The 20,129-nt window shown below is 39.3% G+C and overlaps 1 protein-coding gene across 3 annotated transcripts in view; it reads right to left on the bottom strand.

Moving 5' to 3' along the window:
- TTN (titin) overlaps positions 1-20,129 on the bottom strand; it is a gene marked incomplete at both ends in the record, with an annotated part of 282,756 nt that overhangs the window by 229,833 nt on the left and 32,794 nt on the right. For all 3 annotated transcript variants that reach the window (XM_079710139.1, XM_079710137.1, XM_079710138.1), the window contains 11 exons: positions 214-402; positions 10,922-11,047; positions 11,281-11,565; positions 13,026-13,257; positions 15,020-15,185; positions 15,274-15,415; positions 15,932-16,192; positions 16,632-16,892; positions 17,010-17,270; positions 17,363-17,626; positions 18,169-18,429. In XM_079710139.1, the coding sequence (XP_079566265.1) occupies positions 214-402; positions 10,922-11,047; positions 11,281-11,565; positions 13,026-13,257; positions 15,020-15,185; positions 15,274-15,415; positions 15,932-16,192; positions 16,632-16,892; positions 17,010-17,270; positions 17,363-17,626; positions 18,169-18,429 (2,448 nt within the window). The remainder of the gene's footprint in view (positions 1-213; positions 403-10,921; positions 11,048-11,280; positions 11,566-13,025; positions 13,258-15,019; positions 15,186-15,273; positions 15,416-15,931; positions 16,193-16,631; positions 16,893-17,009; positions 17,271-17,362; positions 17,627-18,168; positions 18,430-20,129) is intronic.

Raw genomic sequence — 20,129 nt, forward strand, 5'->3', positions numbered from 1 at the left:
AAGCAGGGCAAAATAAAAAATGATGGTTTGTGATTCATAATGAGAAGGGGTAACTGAAAAGCGAGAACATCACATATAACATGGAAACAATTAGTCACATTAAGAGAATGGTAGGACCAACGATGATTTACGTGAAATCCTCAGTGATTTGTTACTGACATTGTGAGATTAGATCTATATTTAAATGTGGTTCGTAAAGTTGTTTTACTGTACCTTCCAGTCTCAAAGTGGCTGTGCTTGATACTTGACCTATAGCATTACTAGCAACAAAAGTATAAATTCCTTCATCTTCTGGAAAAGCTTCAGCAATTTCCAGTTGGTAAGTGTCTTCAAATTGAGTCATTTTAAAGAACCGAGATGGCTTGATTTTCTTGTCTTTGTTGTACCAAGACACTTTTAGATCTGTAACATGAAAGAAAAAGGATCTTTAAATCACTGGAACAAGTGGATATTTTTATTTACCTGCAAACACAATATTGACTATATTAGTGACTAATTTTATATTTATCTAAATAACATTATACTTTTCTTTTGGGCATGCCACATCTGATCTTATATAATTTCTTTTCATTTTTAAGAAGGAAACATGATTCTAGAAAAATCCAGCTTATAGATGGGTTATAATGTTTGAAATTTTACAATTTTAGTTATATTCTTTTTTACCATTTGCATGTCATGCTATGGAAGCAAAGATGAGGTTTTGACATATTCAGTCAAATGAGAAAAAGACTGTCCTGAGAAACAGTCATCATAAAGGGTTTGATCTGAGATTGTGGTTACCCACTGAGACAGGAAGTGAGGAAAATCTGCACTCTGGTTAGGCAGAAAGACCCATCAAAAACAGACCTGAGAAGATGAACATTCCATAAAGTCTAAAAGAGACACCCTTAAAGGATGAAGAAAGAAAATCTCTATTATTTTGTTACCAGTAGACAAGCATTGGAAGGTCTCAGCACAACAGAAAGTTTTTAAAATGGAAAGAGTCATGGAATTTGGGCATCCTAGATATATTTGGCTTTTTTCAAAGTAGGAGTAATAATAAATAATAATAAAACTAGCGAGTAGGAAGAAAGATGGCGGAGTAGAAGAAGGTGCTCTCACTCCCTCTTGTGAGAACAACAGAATTACAAATAGCTGCTGGACAATCATCGACAGAAAGACACTGGAACTCACCAGAAAAGATACCCCACATCCAAAGACAAAGGAGAAGCCACAATGAGATGGTAGGAGGGGCGCAATCACAGTAAAATCAAATCCCATAACTGCTGGGTGGATGACTCACAGACTGGAGAACACTTATACCACAGAAGTCCACCCACTGAAGTGAAGGTTCTGAGCCCCACGTCAGGCTTCCCAACCTGGGGGTCCAGCAATGGGAGGAGGAATTCCTAGAGAATCAGACTTTGAAGCCTAATGGGATTTGAATGCAGGACTTCGACAGGACTGGGGGAAACAGAGACTCCACTCTTGGAGGCACACACAAAGTAGTGCGTGCATCGGGACCCAGGGGAAGGAGCAGTGACCCTAGGGGAGACTGAACCAGACCTACCTTCTAGTAGTGGAGGGTCTCCTGCAGAGGCGGGGGGTGGCTGTGGGTCACCGTGGGGACAAGGATGCTGGCAGCAGAAGTTCTGGGAAGTACTCCTTGGCGTGAGCCCTCCCAGAGTCTGTCATTAGCCCCACCAAAGAGCCCAGGTAGCCTCCAGTGTTGGGTTGCCTAAGGCCAAACAACCAACAGGGAGGGAACCCAGCCCCACCCATCAGCAGTCAAGTGGATTAAAGTTCTACTGAGCTCTGCCCACCAGAGCAACAGTCAGCTCTACCCACCACCAGTCCCTCCCATCAGAAAACTTACACAAGCCTCTTAGATAGCCTCATCCACCAGAGGGCAGACAGCAGAAGCAAGAAGAACTACAATCCTGCAGCCTGTGGAACAAAAACCACATTCATAGAAAGATAGACAAGATGAAGAGGCAGAGGGCTATTTACCAGATGAAGAAACAAGATAAAACCCCAGAAAAACAACTAAATGAAGTGGAGATAGGCAACCTTCCAGAAAAAGAATTCAGAATAATGATAGCAAAGATGATCCAGGACCTCGGAAAAAGAATGGAGGCAAAGATCGAGAAGATGCAAGAAATGCTTAACAAATACCTAGAAGAATTAAAGAACAAACAAACAGAGATGAACACTACAATAACTGAAATGAAAACTACACTAGAAGGAATCAAGAGCAGAATAACTGAGGCAGAAGAATGCATAAGTGACCTGGAAGACAGAATAGTGGAATTCATTGCTGCAGAAAAGAACAAAGAAAAAAAAGAATGAAAAGAAGTGAAGACAGCCTAAGAGACCACTGGTACAACATTAAATGGAACAACATTCATATTATAGGGGTCCCAGAAGGAGAAGAAAGAGAGAAAAGACCAGAGAAAATATTTGAAGAGATTATAGTCAAAAACTTCCCTAACATGGGAAAGGAAATAGCCACCCAAGTCCAGGAAGGGCAGTGAGTCCCATACAGGATAAACCCCAGGAGAAACACGCCAAGACACATAGTAATGAAATTGGCAAAAAATAAAGACAAAGAAAAATTATTAAAAGCAGCAAGGGAAAAACGACAACATACAAGGGAACTCCCATAAGGTTAACAGCTGATTTCTCAGCACAAACTCTACAAGCCAGAAGGGAGTGGCATGAAATATTTAAAGTGATGAAAGGGAAGAACCTACAACCAAGATTACTTTACCCAGCAAGGATCTCATTCAGATTCAATGGAGAAATCAAAAACTTTACAGACAAGCAAAAGCTAAGAGAATTCAGCACCACCAAACCAGCTCTACAACAAATGCTAAAGGAACTTCTCTAAGTGGGAAACACACGAGAAGAAAAGGACCTACAAAAACAAACCCAATGGAAATCAAAAGAATCAAACCCAATCAAAAACAAACCCAATGGAAATCAAAAGAAAGCTGGAGTAGCAATACTCATATCAGATAAAATAGACTTTAAAATAAAGAATGTTACAAGAGACAAGGAAGGACACTACATAATGATCAAGGGATCAGTCCAAGAAGAAGATATAACAATTATAAATATATACGCACCCAACATAGGAGCACCTCAATACATAAGGCAACTGCTAACAGCTATAAAAGAGGAAATCGACAGTAACACAGTAATAGTGGGGGACTTTAACACCTCACTTACACCAATGGACAGATCATCCAAAATGAAAATAAATAAGGAAACAGAAGCTTTAAATGACACAATAGACCAGATAGATTTAATTGATATTTATAGGATATTCCATCCAAAAACAGCAGATTACACTTTCTTCTCAAGTGTGCATGGAACATTCTCCAGGATGGATCACATCTTGGATCACAAATCAAGCCTCAGTAAATTTAAGAAAATAGAAATCATATGAAGCATCTTTTCTGACCACAACGCTATGAGATTAGAAATGAATTAGAGGCAATAAAACGTAAAAAACACAAACACATGGAGGTTAAACAATATTTTACTAAATAACCAAGAGATCACTGAAGAAATCAAAGAGGAAATCAAAAAATACCTAGAGACAAATGACAATGAAAACAAGATGATCAAAAACCTATGGGATGCAGCAAAAGCAGTTCTAAGAGGGAAGTTTATAGCTATACAAGCCTACCTCAAGAAACAAGAAAAATCTCAAATAAACAATCTAAACTTACACCTAAAGGAACTAGAGAAAGAAGAACAAACAAAACCCAAAGTTAGCAGAAGGAAAGAAATCATAAAGATCAGAGCAAAAATAAATGAAATAGAAACAAAGAAAACAATAACAAAGATCAATAAAACTAAAAGCTAGTTCTTTGAGAAGATAAACAAAATTGATAAACCATTAGCCAGACTCATCAAGAAGAAGAGAGGACTCAAATCTATAAAATTAGAAATGAAAAAGGAGACGTTACAACAGACACCACAGAAATACAAAGCATCCTAAGAGACTACTACAAGCAACTCTATGCCAATAAAATGGACAACCTGGAAGAAATGGACAAATTCTTAGAAAGGTATAACCTTCCAAGACTGAACTAGGAAAAATAGAAAATATGAACAGACCAATCACAAGTAATGAAATTGAAACTGTGATTAAAATTTTCCAACAAACAAAAGTCCAGGACCAGATGGCTTCACACGCGAATTCTATCAAACATTTAGAGAAGAGCTAACACCCATCCTTCTCAAACTCTTCCAAAATTTGCAGAGGAAGGAACACTCCCAAACTCATTCTATGAGGCCACCATCACCCTGATACCAAAATCCGACAAAGATACTACAAAAAAAGAACATTACAGACCAATATCACTGATGAATATAGATGCAAAAATCCTCAACAAAATTCTAGCAAACAGAATCCAATGACACATTAAAAGGAGCATACACCATGATCAAGCGGGATTTATCCCAGGGATGCAAGGATTCTTCAATATACGTAAATCAATCAATGTGATACACCATATTAAGAAATTGAAGGAGAAACACCATATGATCATCTCAATAGATGCAGAAAAAGCTTCTGACAAAATTCAATACCTATTTATGATAAAAACTCTCCAGAAAGTGGGCATAGAGGGAACCTACCTCAACATAATAAAGGCCATATATGACAAACCCACAGCAAACATCATTCTCAATGGTGAAAAACTGAAAGCATTTCCTCTAAGATCAGGAACAAGACAAGGATGTCCACTCTCACCACTATTATTCAACATAGTTTTGGAAGTCCTAGCCACGGCAATCAGAGAAGAAAAAGAAATAAAAGGAATACAAATTGGAAAAGAAGAAGTAAAACTGTCACTGTTTGCAGATTACATGATACTATACATAGAGAATCCTAAAAATGCCACCAGAAAACTACTAGAGCTAATCAATGAATTTGGTAAAGTTGCAGGATACAAAATTAATGCACAGAAATCTCTTGCATTCCTATACACCAATGATGAAAAATCTGAAAGAGAAATTAAGGAAACACTCCCATTCACCATTGGAACAAAAAGAATAAAATACCTAGGAATAAACCTACCTAGGGAGACAAAAGACCTGTATGCAGAAAACTATAAGACACTGATGAAAGAAATTAAAGATGATACCGACAGATGGAGAGATATACCATGTTCTTGGATTGGAAGAATCAATATTGTGAAAATGACTCTACTACCCAAAGCAATCTACAGATTCAATGCAATAGCTATCAAATTACCAATGGCATTTTTTTACGGAACTAGAACAAAAAATCTTAAAATTTGTATGGAGACACAAAAGACCCCGAATAGCCAAAGCAGTCTTGAGGGAAAAAAACGGAGCTGGAGGAATCAGACTCCCTGACTTCAGACTATACTACAAAGCTACAGTAATCAAGACAATATGGTACTGGCACAAAAGCAGAAACATAGATCAACGGAACAAGATAGAAAGCCCAGAGATAAACCCACGCACCTATGGTCAACTAATCTATGACAAAGGAGGCAAGGATATGCAATGGAGAAAAGACAGTCTCTTCAATATGTGGTTCTGGGAAAACTGGACAGCTACATGTAAAAGAATGAAATTAGAACACTCCCTCACACCATACACAAAAATAAACTCAAAATGGATTCGAAACCTAAATGTAAGACTGGACACTATAAAACTCTTAGAGGAAAACATAGGAAGGACACTCTTTGACATAAATCACAACAAGATCTTTTTTGATCCACCTCCTAGAGTAATAGAAATAAAAACAAAAATAAACAAATGGGACCTGATGAAACTTAAAAGCTTTTGCACAGCAAAGGAAACCATAAACAAGATGAAAAGAGAACCCTCAGAATGGGAGAAAATATTTGCAAGTGAATTAACGGACAAAGGATTAAACTCCAAGATATATAAACAGCTCATGCAGCTCAATATTAAAGAAACAAACAACCCAATACAAAAATGGGTAGAAGATCTAAATAGACATTTCTCCAAAGAAGACATACAGATGGCCAAGAAGCACGTGAAAAGCTGCTCAACATCACTAATTATTAGGGAAATGCAAATCAAAACTACAATGAGGTATCACCTCACACCAGTTAGAATGGGCATCATCAGAAAATCTACAAACAACAAATGCTGGAGTGGGTGTGGAGAAAAGGGAACCCTCTTGTACTGTTGGTGGGAATGTAAATTGATAAAACCACTATGGAGAACAGTATGGAGGTTCCTTAAAAAACTAAAAATAGAATTACCATATGATCCAGCAACCCCACTACTGGGCATATACCCAAGAAAACCATAATTCAAAAAGACGCATTCACTGCAGCACTATTTACAATAGCCAGGTCACGGAAGCAACCTAAATGCACATCAACAGACGAATGGATAAAGAAGTTGTGGTACATATATACAATGGAATATTACTCAGCCATAAAAAGGAATGAAATTGGGTCATTTGTTGAGACATGGATGGATCTAGAGACTGTCATACAGAGTGAAGTAAGTCAGAAAGAGAAAAACAAATATCGTATATTAACGCATGTATGTGTAACCTAGAAAAATGGTACAGATGAACTGGTTTGCAGGGTAGAAGTTGAGACACAGATGTAAAGAACAAACGTATGGACACCAAGGGGGGAAAGCCGCAGGGGGTGGGGATGGTGGTGTGCTGAATTGGACGATTGGGATTGACATGTATATACTGATGTGCATAAAATTGATGACTAAGAAGAACCTGCTGTATAAAAAAATAAATAAAATTAAATTAAAAAAAATAAAACTAGCTATTTCCACACAAGGATTTGAACCATCTTAAAATGATAGAAAATAAAAACCCCAAATCAAGGATAAATATTACTATGTTGTTACAGTTTAAGATGATGTGCACTTCAAAAAATATTATACTGCCACTAAAGCAATAGCCCTGTAAGTCAAGCGTGGATTCAAATTTAGTTACTTGTTTCAAAAGCCAAAAATCAGAAGCCATCTTGTTTTTGGAATGTGGTCACTATATTACTTCCTTATCTCAAAACCACCCATGGGGATCTTCTAATAGTCCAATCCTCTAGTATTTGTTTGCACTGTTGCATAAATATTGGTTTATGAATATTCCCCTGCTTCCTACTAGGGTAGTTGTTATAAACTACAAGTTCCCCTTTTAAAGAAACAAATCTTTTTACTTCCTTAGGTAGCAAGGTAAGGTAGGAAATGCAATCCTGAGACTACAATTTACCAGCTGTGTGACCTTAGACATGTCAGTTAATCTCTGGACCAGTTTTCTCATTTGTAAAATAAGATGCATAATAATTCATGGGCTATTCATGGGCTATAAAATTGCTTTGTGAATTCAATGACATACACAGGGGAAAGGGCTTTATAAACAACAGGCCCAAGTCAGTCATTAAAGCGAGAATGTCTAACATCACAAGGGATCGGCAATAACTTACCTAATAAACATAGGGCCATAGGATATACAAGTAATACCATCATCACATGGGATGTAAAAGTCATCCTACAAATACTTGGTTTGTTTGCTTAAACATCAATGGAAAGGGAAGGATGGCGAGTTTGGCACTCTCTCTCCCTCACAAGGTTCCCTGCTTATTCTGCCTGACAACTTCTTCCTCTGGTGAATTGAGTGAAGCAGGAGGACAGGCATGAATTGCCAATAATAAATGAGCTAAAGGGCAAGACCTGTCTTGGTAATGGACTTGGTACTTCTGACTGGGCTGCCACTCTCTGCGTCAGTCACTGGCCTCTCATGGCTTCTGTGAGGCCACCCCACTGCCCCAGTTCCTCACCCCCACCACTCCACTGTATTTGGTCCCTGAGTCTCGTTCATTCTACCTCCTGGACTCTTGCGCAATCTACCCCCATCTTTCTCCTGACTCTCTCAGTTGTCAACACTTTCCAAGCCTATCATAATATGATAGCCTCTCTGCTGGTCCCTTACCTTCAGTCTCACCTCCCACATCTGTTCATTCCTCCTTTCATGATCAGAGTGTTGTTTCTAAAAAGAAACCCTGATCATGTTACCCAGGGGTTTCAAAATCTCTCAGTGGCTCCTCAAAGTAAACAAGATAAAATCTAAAGTCCTAAGCACAGAATACCAACACTTTAGGATCCGGCCCTTGCCTTCTTTTCTAGCTTCTCGTCCACTCATTACATCACTTTCCAACCATACTTAAACCACTTGCTGCCAGCACATGGAGTGTTCTGGCAAGCTTTTATGACTTTATAAATGTTGTTCTCTGCCTGGAGCACGACTGTGCTCATGAGCCTATTAATTCTTCAGTGTGCAGTCCGTGCATCTTTCTCCAGCTCTCTCCCAGAGAGAGAGCACTGAGTAGGTGGGCTGTTACAGCACTTACAACCTTGGGATCAAGCTGTGCATGCACGTCTCCCCACCTACACACTGAGCTCCATGAAGGCAAGAGACAGGTCCTGGCATCCCTAGAACCTAGTGTAATGTCTCAATAGCAGGAACACAGATGTTGGTAGAATAAAACAAAAAAAAAAGCTTAAATGAACAGTGGGCATTCCTCATTGCTAAACTTACCATCTCACTTAGCTAGCTGCCACTCTGTAAGCCACCAAATGATACTGACCATTATCTGTAGAGTGAGCACTAGCAAAAAGCTAGCTTTACTACAAGTTTTAAAATTCTACTTTTCCAAACTTCTCTTCCACCAGTAGGTGGCACCAGAGACCTTCAATAGATAACATTTCCACTTAACAAAAGCACCACCAGATTGCTCAGGACCATGCTCCATGCTTCAGCAAGTACTGAGTTCCCCAAAACATGAGACTGGGGCCTCTGCAGACTCATATTTTTTTCCAATTTGTAGAAAGCAGAGCTGCACTTACTTTCTTAAGGGAAGTTGTGTGAATATTTTCAGTCTGAGGGGCATGAAACGTGATATGGTGAGCTTTTATCTTAAAAAGGCATTTATTCAGTGAATTTAATTTTTGTCATATAGAAAATACATTTATGAAAGGGTTCTAAAACCTCTGTATGTGTATTAATATTACCACACATAGAGAGTTAATGATCACATGAATTTATAAAGTCCATTCAAATATTTAAGGACATCAGTCACATTGAAAAGATATTTTTCTTTTTCTACCCCAATTGGAGTCTTGTAGAGAGCTTCAAATGTATGCTTGCAATGCCTTAAAGGCAAACTATAAAATGACTTATAAACTAAAGGGCACTATGCAAATATAGTTAAGACTACTACTTTAGATAATCCATATACATATATTTATTTGAAAAATTTCCTCTAAAAATTCAATGAATGGATAAATTCTTTAGTATGGCTTTAGTGAATTTGATATTAAAATGCATTTTTCTTTTTAGTAGGATATTACCGAATCAGTCCTCATTTCTTAATATTTGGCACTTTTCAAATACCATGCTCTGAAGTCACAAAGTCTATAGTATTTATCTATGTTGGTTACCCAATACCAGACTTTTATGTTTCTATAATTCCTCTCAATGGCCATAATAAAATTAATGTATTGAGCACCAGTCACTTGCTAGCCATGCCTGCAAGTGCTTTATATACCTCATATCCTTTAATTATGCTCATAAAATCAAACAGGTCTATTTGGTTTCTAGATCAGCATCTCCATCCCAGAGGAGGAAATCACTAGGTGATAGAAGCCCAATTGAAATGCTAACTTGCTTAAGAAAACGGCTCTTGGCAAGGCAGAGACTGGGCCATAACCTAATGGGAGAAGCACAATAAGCAAAACAAATGTTTATTAGGAGTGCTGTGAGATGCCCGAGCCTGGAGAATTTCCCTTTGTGGTGGTATACAACAGTCAAGCAAATGAGGGAGTGATTCTCATTCGGGATAAGGTTGATTTACCCTGTCCCTATGTGAGGTAGGTCTACAATCATCATTGGCTAGAAATGGCTCTAAACATTTTGTCTCATTCTACTAAGCTCAGACTCCTGGGGTGAGGGGAGGGGCTGGTGGTTCTGGGAAACATGCACCAATTAAGAATCCTAACAGCTAACAGAAGGAGGGATTACTGTATGAGGGGCGCTGCCATACGTGCTGATGTGGGTTAGCTGACATAATCAAGACAATGATCCGAAGCGATTGATATCAGCCATTTAACAAGCATTCTTTTGTCCGATCAACAATTACTTACTGAGTACCTACTATGTATGGAGCTATTCTAGGACAAGGATCCACCCTTGCTTTCACAGAGCTTTCCTTCTAGTAGCTACTGCTTTTCAGGCACCATGTTCTCGGTACTAAGACAGAATCTCTGCCCTCATGAAATGTACATTCTAAGACTGAATGCAATATTATCCTCACTTTATTCATGAGGGAAAGAGAACCAGAGAAATCAGGTCTTTGCCGAAGGTCACAGAGTGGAGCCAAGACTCAAATCCAACCTCTCTGATCATAACGCCCCCACTTTTGTCCACTACAGGATACCACCTTCCAAAGGGATATGGCTTTTCACACAAGCACTGTCCATAGACTGAACGTCTTACATATAAATGGACTCTTAAAACATATGTAGATGCCATTATAATTAATCTAATAATAATTGTAGGTTTTGTCGTATTTTTTCAAGAGATAACAAAAGTGTAACTACAATCATAAAGAAAACATGACATTTTTCAAGTTTAAAACATTGAAAAACACTGAACTCATTCCTTTTTTTTTAAATTGTAGTTAAAAAAAACACATAACATAAAATTTGTCACCTTAACCATTTTTAGGTGTACAGTCCAGTAGCGGAAAACACTGATCTAATTCTCAATTCAATAATCCAAGTAAGTCTTCTGCAAGATGCCCATGAAACTTCAAATTATGCATGAGAGGTAAGGAAACCTTTTCCTCACATCATTCTTTTTAAATATTAGCAACTCTACCTTTGCTTATAAACCTACCTGTTCCAGAAACTCTGCATTGAAAGTGGGCTGGCCGTCCCTCAGAAGTGACGGTGTCCTGAAGTGGGGTGACGATGGCAGGAGGATAAACTGGCATTTCCTGATCAGGAGACACAACTTCTGGAACTAAAGGAAGGGACCACAAGACTTGTCAGGAGTAAGTCAGCCTACAGACCTCACAGAATGAAGCATGCCAAGTTCTCTTAATTTATCTGGCAGTGGAGCCCTTTCAAAGTTTCTAAGTTAGGTAGCAATCTACTTTTAGGAGCGCCAAGCTGTATTTTTAAATGCCCTGGGAGGATGCAAAAGCGGGTTTCCTAGGTTTTACTTTAAGCTGAGAAGTAGCAAGGCATTTCTACCTTCCACAGAGAGCGATGCTGAGGTAGTGACAGTTCCATAGTCATTCTTGGCTTCACAGGTATAGACGGCCGCGTCCTCTGGGAAGGCTTCGATGAGCAGAAGTGTGTACTCTTGCCCATCGTGAAGGAATTTGCACTTGAAACCAGTGGAAAGCAGCTGCTCTTCCTTGTACCAGGAAATTTTGGGCTGTGGTCTGCCAGATATCACAGCACAGAAGCGGGCGGGCTTGCCAGATTGCACGGTAACAGGCTGGAGCTCCTGCAGAATTTGGGGCGGTTCTGGGGCTGGGAAGAAAAGAAACAAATAGCCCATGAAAACACAGGAAAGCATAGGAAAATCTACGTTAATTTGTTGCCAGGTGGTTATGCACTCCGAAACAAAACTTCGGAATGGTGATATCTTTACTTGCCTCAGAATATTAGAACATTCTTTGTGCTAAGAAGGAAAAAAAATTGGAATTTTGTCCCTAAGTAGAGGGAGATACTTTTGATATTTGGTGTGTGTGGGGGGGTGATGCTGGGAGTGCTGAGTTTTTCAGCATAACACGGTCACCCCTTTCCTGGCTGGGATCTGGATCAGGGTGACAATGGACAGTCCTCTAAAGAATGCTAGAACACTTCCATATGTTACCTATTTTTAACAGTCGTTTGGGCAAATCATGTGGTGAGGTGGCTCATCCCATTCAGGTTCGGTTTTCAGGTATTTGTGTATATGTAATAGTCATTTTTTTAATATACAGGGGCCAGTGAAGTGCAATCAGTATGTATGAATGAATGAATGTCATTTTAGATCTAAAGGCAATTAGGTAATTTTTAAAAAAATTCAGCTTTCCTGTTATGCTAATTAAAACATATTCTTGGTGTTGTGATGACTGAGGGAAACTGGGTCGTTCATGGAACCAAGAAATGGGGAGAAATGACTTCTGTGAGGCTGATTTCTGACACAGCCATATGGGTAGACCTTTACTTCTCTGTGCCTCAGTTTCTCTACCACTAATATAGAAATAATAATAACTGGATACCATGACCATTTGGTCTTCTAGGGACCAAGGGGATGTTGGCAATATGGTTCATTTTTATGAAACTTGAGATTACTCTTACTGTTCCTTGATCTGTCTCAGGGGTATGTGTTCAGACAGGTAGGACCCAAGGTCAGGACAGGAATGGATCTAGACCAGCCTCAGATTCAGCTCTAAGGTTTCTAATGAGGAAAGTGGATGGTTTAATGGTGCTCCTCTGAGGACTTGGTAGCGTATGGAATCCCCCACTAAAGTCAGACCCTGGTCCTAGGGCATGGAGCTCACCTGTGGCTTCCTAGGTTCTCCCAGGCATGCCCTAACAGAGGCTGGAAATGCCCCACCAGAGGCTGGAAATGCCCCATCACTTGGTAGTGCTACTAGTATTCAAGCAGTTAGGGCCAAGGGCAGAGAACTAGAACAGCTGAAAACCGTACCTAGAAACCCATTTGGGGTCTATTATAATTGACATACAGTGGATGTTCAATAATGTTGACCAAACTAAATAAGGATCTAGCCATTAGTTGCCTTCTGGAAATGACATCTTTGTCCTTTTAACAGCTACCATCCCATTTCCACAGGTATAATATGAAAATAAATGTAATGACTTCAAACATATGAGTACCATGGGTTCTTGAGAAATTGCCTGGAAACTACCAGAACTTCAGTAAGTTGAAAGGGAGGATTATTACAGATGGATGCACAAAATATGTTAATATCTCTACCTACCATTGACGTAGAGGGTAACAGAACTCCTGTTCCTTCCTGCCACAAAGGTGTATTCACCAGCATCGCTATGCCTGGTCTCAGAGATAAACATCCGGTGGATTCTTCTCTCCACCACATACTGGTGTCGTTCTTGAACTTGGAAATTGATTTCAATGCCGTCTTTATACCAGTGGGCATCTACATCATCTTCATTGACCTCAAACTCAACGACAGCACGTTGTTTCTCAATAACCTTTTAATGGAGCAACAGGAAAAGAAAATTGAAGCCCTGGTGTCCTTTCGGTTTTAACCTGTTTCCAAAACAGCTCATTTGAAGAGCATGTCAAACCTGTATTTTATGATATAGAAAGTTGACTGGTTATAGCACATTCTAAGTTTTCCTGCATATTCTTGGACAAAAGGTGCCCATACTTCTTTTGCTTACATCTGCATGGAGGCAATGATTTCATCCTTAAATGTTTGCTTCTTAGTTAATCATAACAGAAATAATGACACTTTGCGGTACTTCCCTGGTGGCGCAGTGGTTAAGAATCCGCCTGCCAGTGCAGGGGACACAGGTTCAATCCCTCAATCCCTGGTCTGGGAAGATCCCACATGGCGTGGAGCAACTAAGCCCATGTGCCACAACTACAGCCTGCACACCACAGCGGCTGAAGCTCGAGTGCCTAGAGCCTGTGTTCCTCAACAAGAGAAGCCACTGCAATGAGAAGCCTGTGCACTGCAACAAAGAGTAGCCCCCGCTCACTGCAACTAGAGAAAGCTTGCACGCAGCAACAAAGACCCGACACAGCCATAAGTAAATAATAAAATAAAATAAAAATAAAAAAAGAGATAATGACACTTTACATCTGAAGGCTGTTTATCATTGACAAAGTTCTTTTAAGTTACTATTCAATGTGATTTCATATGATGTGAACCTTGTAGGCTAGGTAGGAACTATTATCCTCATTTTTAAAAGTGGGAAAATCAAGGTTCAGAATTGGTCAATAAAGGATGCAGGACATATGTGGGTTATCTTTGTATGCATCGAAGGCTTTTTCACTCTGGCCTAATGTAATGCCTGGCTCTCCTTGGACGAGCAATATGATAAACATGAGCTCAAGTGATACTTCTCTTCACATGTTATCTCCCCATTACATCACGTGGGAAGACTGGCACCCATGAGGACAAGCCGTACATGTGCAGTCAAGAGCAAAGGTGTTTGCTCAGCATCCCTGCTAGGAATCCAGCTTTGCTCAAACTGGTCTTCCTCTTGGACCTCGGAGGGAGTTTTCCCAGTCAAGTCCCCACACAGCTGCCTCTCCAAGGTAGAAGGCTTCTGAGAAAATGCCACCTTGTTCTGAATTCCCTTAATTCCAGTTGCTGTGCGAACACCACAATTTAAATTTTAGTTCCTTTAGGGTTGATGTTGCTTGGGTAAGTGGCCATTTGACAGTGAAGTGTCTACAGCTGCTTTCATTAAAGTATTTAGACAGCTGCGAAGGATACACTTATTCCCTAAGCGAGAGGAAACTGTGACTAAGTTGATGTCAGCACAAGAGTGTAAGCTGGTAGGGATAAGCTGATTTCATTTTTTTAGAAGACTGTGGTTAGAAAATTTAAAAGTCAAAAAATTAAGTGACATTCTCTATGAGGACATGGGGATGGGGAAGGGTAAGCTGGGACGAAGTGAGAGAGTGGCATGGACATATCTACACTACCAAATGTGAAATAGATAGCTAGTGGGAAGCAGCCGCATAGCACAGGGAGATCATCTCAGTGCTTTGTGTCCACCTAGAGGGGTGGGATAGGGAGGGTGGGAGGGAGACGCAAAAGGGAGGGGATATAGGGACATATGTATATGTATAGCTGATTCACTGTGTTATGCAGCAGAAACTAACACACCATTGTAAAGCAATTATACTCCAATAAATATGTTAAAAAAATTAAGTGACAAAATGATAGATTAGGAGCTACTGATGACTTCTCCAAAAATTCAGCATGTGGACAATTACCTGAACCTCCCTTTTAATGCTTCGGATGCGAACGTCTCTGCCCTCTACAAAGAGGTTGGCAGTGGACATGTTGCCTCCAGCCACCACTGTGTACTTCCCAGCATCAGACATCCGGGTGGATGGGATCAGAAGGCGGTGGACGTATTTCTCCTTCTGTATCTTTATTCTATGGAAGAAAGGGAAATTGAGGTTTAACGTATGATGACTCAAAGGAAACTGGGAATCACTGGGATGTGGCAAACAAACCAACGGACCTGTCCACAAGCTGTAGCTCTTGGCCATCTTTCATCCACTGCACAGTGATGTCAGGTTCAGAAACTTCACATTCAAACATGGCTCGCCTCTTCTCGAGAACCTTAATGTCTTTAATGTGTTTCCTAAATTCTATATGACGAGCTGGAGAACAGCATGTAAAAAAATTAATCTTTCCAACAGCTTTGCTAAGATATAATTCACATACTATACAATTCACCCAGTGAAAGTATACAATTCAGTGTCTTTCTGTATATTCAGAGCTATGCAACCATCACTGTAATTAATTTCAAAGCATTCTCATTACCCCCAAAAAACCATGTACCCCTTAGCCATCACCCTCCAGACCCCTCCCTTTGTTCTCCCCTCAGACTTAGGCACCAATCTATGTCTCTACAGATTTGTGCACTATGAACTTTTCCTATAACTGGAATCATACAATATGTGGTTCTTTGTGACTGGCTTCTTTCACTTGGTATAAAGTTTTTTAAGGTTCATCCATGTTGTAGTATGTATCAGTACCTCCTTTTTATTGCTGAATAATATTTCATTGCGTGGATATACCTCATTTTATTTATCCATTCATTAGCTGATGCTCTAACATTTTATATAGTGTGTTTGCCATTTATTTTTATGGATATGACATTTATGAAACCATACCTTCCACATAAAGAGTGGCTGTTGAGGTAGCTTTTCCAGCCACAAAGGTGTACTCAGCAGCATCCCCAAAGTGAACATTCCTGATGTTCAGTGAGTGGGTGAGCTTTTTGGTTCTCATCTGGCACCTGTCAGTTGATTTGATTTCCACACCATTCTTTAACCATTTGTAAGAGATGCCTTCATAGTTCACTGTTACCTCAAAGGTAATAGTGTCTTTTTCTTCAGCATTGATGTCCTTCAGCATGGATGTAATCATGATTGCTGCAAAGGGGGAAGGAAATACACCCAAGGAGATTTTGTGTCAATACGACGTGGGTTATAACAGGCACAGAATGAAAACTTGGAATGTTCTTAGTAGGTCTGTTTAGGTATCACAGTTCAGAGAGATGAGCCATGATACCTTCCAGGTACCCCTCTACAGGACACTGTCAAGTGACAGGGGAACAGAAAAAGTAAGAGATAGACAATGGAGCATCCTTATAGGTAGCCTTTCAATGCTACCCTAATCAAAAATTTTATCCAGATGCCTAACTCAGTGTGGACACAGTAGATGTTTCAATCAAGGTAACTGGTCAGGAAGAAAAAGTATAGGCTATGGAATAACAATGAGTCTACTGGATATTCTGTGTGTGTGTGTGTGTGTGTGTGTATATATATATATATATATATATATATATATTTGTATATATATTTTACTTACGGGTCACTTTCAGGGTGGCGCTGACTTGGTCATTGCCACAGACAAATGTGTATTCTGCTGAGTCCTCTGTGCTGGTGTTCATGATGATCAGCTGGTGGAGTTTTCCCTGCACCACGATCTTGAACTTTTCACTCATTTCAATCTCCACCCCATTCTTTAGCCACATGGAAGGCACGTTGAAGTGGGAGACCTCACACTCAAAGGAGGCAGTTTTGGTCTCAGGTACCTCAATGTTTTTCATGGTTTTTGTAATATGTAATGCTTGGGAAAATCAGAGAACACTTCGGTTAATGTATTTTATTGTAAAAAAAAGATGGAGCAAACGAATGAATACATGGAGATCACCTAGAAATGCCACAGGGGCTGCCTCATACTTACTCTCCACGAATAGTTTCGCTTTGCATTCCAATTGCCCCACCACAGCTGTATATTCCCCAGCGTCCAAGGGGGAAATATGCTGCAGCATCAGTTTGTGGACCTTCCTTTCTGAAACCAGCCTGTGTTTGTCACTCGGCTTAATCTCCACATTCTTGTGGAACCATTTCACTGGCACTGTGTCGTGGGAAACGCTAACTTCAAAGGCAACGGTGGCATTTTCCAAGGCAGTCACATCCTTTGGCTTCTTAATGATTTTGACGGCTAATGAGGAAAGTTGAAGCCATTTAGTGATATGGTTAACTTCATGGTAACCATGAGTTGGCTACGTGTAAAGTGTTTCTAAGTCAACTTACTCTCAACGTGCAGTCTGGCACTGGCTCCCAGCCTTCCAAGCTTGAAGCCATAAACAGATTCATCCACGACGGCACAGTTTTTAATTCTCAGAGAGTAAATTGTTCCTTTGACTGAGACAGTGTACTTGTCATTGGATTCCAGCACAACCCCGTTTCTGATCCACTGGACACCTTTTACATTAGGGTGTGTGAGCTCCAAAGTGAAAACAGCATCTTGCGTCTCTGTCACCGTGAGGTTCTTCAGAGTCTTCTTAATTTTCACAGCTGAAGACAAATTTATGATTTGTTTAGAAAATAAAGACGATACCATTCAGGTAAGAGAAGTCCCAGATAAGATTGTTACCGGGTCATATTGCAAAAGAATGGTTATCAAAGAATTTGCAGTTATGCAGCATCTCTAGAGTTTTTAAAAGACACTTCGAGATTATTCAGGAAAACCTGGGGTCCAGTTTGAAATGTACCTTGTATAATGTCTTTTCTATACTTGAATGAGATGTAGTTCGCATAGCTGTATATTAATAACTTAATCAATGGATTGGAGAAGAGTGAAAGGAGAATACGGACTGAGAGCATCTAATTTGCTGCTCCACAGAGCTGGAACCTAAGACGTGGCTTCTTCACATTAACTCATAAGCAATTTTGCACCTTGTGGTACATGGCTCAGAAAGAAATTTCGAGAGTTTATAATGATTTTATGAAATGTGGATTTATGGCATCCAAAATGATTATACCATTTGACTTTTAGAATAACTGTCAAAAATATAATACGAATTTTTAGTGGATAAATCTGTTATTATATCACTGACCTTCAACTTTAAGTTTGGCAGATGTTTTGGAAGTGGCCACCTTGTAGGTGTATTCTCCAATGTCATCTAGTTTGGTGGCAGCAATGATAAGCCTCCTTTTGTGGCCATCAGATTTACTTCTGATGTTTTGACTCAGTGGTAGGTGTTTGCCATCCTTCAGCCATTCTCCTTCGGAATCTGGGTTGGCAACTTCACATTCAAACACAGCTTCCTGGGATTCAGCTACAGTCTGATCTGTGAGTGGCTTGGAGATGGCACCCCCTTTGGAACAAGAGAAGTATAAGTGTGAGTCTTTTAAAAATATTTATACAATAGAAAAATCTTTGCACAATTAAATATAAAACATCAAATTTTAAAACATGATTCTGAACATCATGAAATGTCTAATAAGATTATTTTTACGTACTTTAAGAAGGTATCACAGAAACCCCTCATTCTAAGTATGCATCACTGATAACCAGGGAAACTACTGGAATCAGAAAGGTTTTGCAAAGGAAAAGCAACTGTTAGGTTATACAGAACTATGAGAACCTTAATGTGAAGCACACCTCATGGACGGCCCATAACTCAGTTCCTTCCTCAAAGCATTCTGCTTAGTCTTCTAAGGATGATTTCCTGAAAATACATCTAATATCTGACTGGAAAAAATTTTGCTGAACAAAATGTATAGTCATCAATGTTTCTAGAAGATTAGGGATTCCTATATACTAAAAAATCACTGTTTTGACAAATGTCTTCTCTTCTACAAAGTTTTCCCCCATTGCCTCCAATGCCATCATCCGCTGGCAGAAATAATTACTCCTTCATCAAGTTAGTTGATAATGTATCTGTCCCTCTCTATATTGTGAATTCCTCAAAAAAAAATCATGTCATATTCATTTTTGTATCCTGAGTTCCTAGCAGCGTCTGGCCAATGGCAGGTACTTTAAAAATGTTGGGTGAAATCACATAGAGGCTCATAGTTTTTTCTTGTTTCCACACATTTAAAAACATGTAATTTATATTAAACATATCAAAGCGCAGAATCTAAAATTCTGTTTCAGAAGTTTTTTTCATGGTCAAATCTTTGAGGAAATCTTATAATGTAATAAAGTATAAACCATGAAATTTTCATACCAAAGAAGACACTATTCCCACTTGACTTGCTTATATACCACGGATTGCACAATTTAATCTCCTCAAAACCTAAATTGTTATGTACCAAACAAATGAATGATGATGCCTAGTTTTTTCTTTACAGTTGGTTTAGACTTTTGATTCTTCATTTTTAAGCTGGTGGCTTCTGCTGAGAATGGTCTACTTCATTTCACAAGAGACACACAGACACATACATTGAGGTATATTTTTAAAATATTCATTGGGTTAATTATAAAGTATGAAGGGAACAAAGAAAACAAAAGTGAATGAAACAAGAGCAATAAAAAAAAAGAAATACATCTTTACAGTAGGAGAGTTTAAATAAAACTCAGTCCAAACGTTAACTCATCAACCTATCATGTGCAACGTATTGGACTATACAAAGATGAGAAAGAAGCAATTCCACATTTGGGGAGCATCTACTCAGGTGTGGGAAGAAGAAACGGGGAATAAAACAAGTATATGAGTCAGGGTCATGAAAGAAACACACATAAAGTGATCCTGAGGTTGGAGAAATACATCTTTACAGTAGGAGAGTTTAAATAAAACTCAGTCCAAACGTTAACTCATCAACCTATCATGTGCAACGTATTGGACTATACAAAGATGAGAAAGAAGCAATTCCACATTTGGGGAGCATCTACTCAGGTGTGGGAAGAAGAAACGGGGAATAAAACAAGTATATGAGTCAGGGTCATGAAAGAAACACACATAAAGTGATCCTGAGGTTGGAGTATTAAGATCTTCTACAAATGGGAAGATCAAGGAAGGCTTCACAAAGGAGATGGCTTTTGAGCTACGACTTCCTGGAAGAACATTTGGAA

The sequence above is a fragment of the Hyperoodon ampullatus genome, assembly GCF_949752795.1.
Source record: "Hyperoodon ampullatus genome assembly, chromosome: 8".
Classification (NCBI taxonomy): Eukaryota; Metazoa; Chordata; class Mammalia; order Artiodactyla; family Ziphiidae; genus Hyperoodon; species Hyperoodon ampullatus.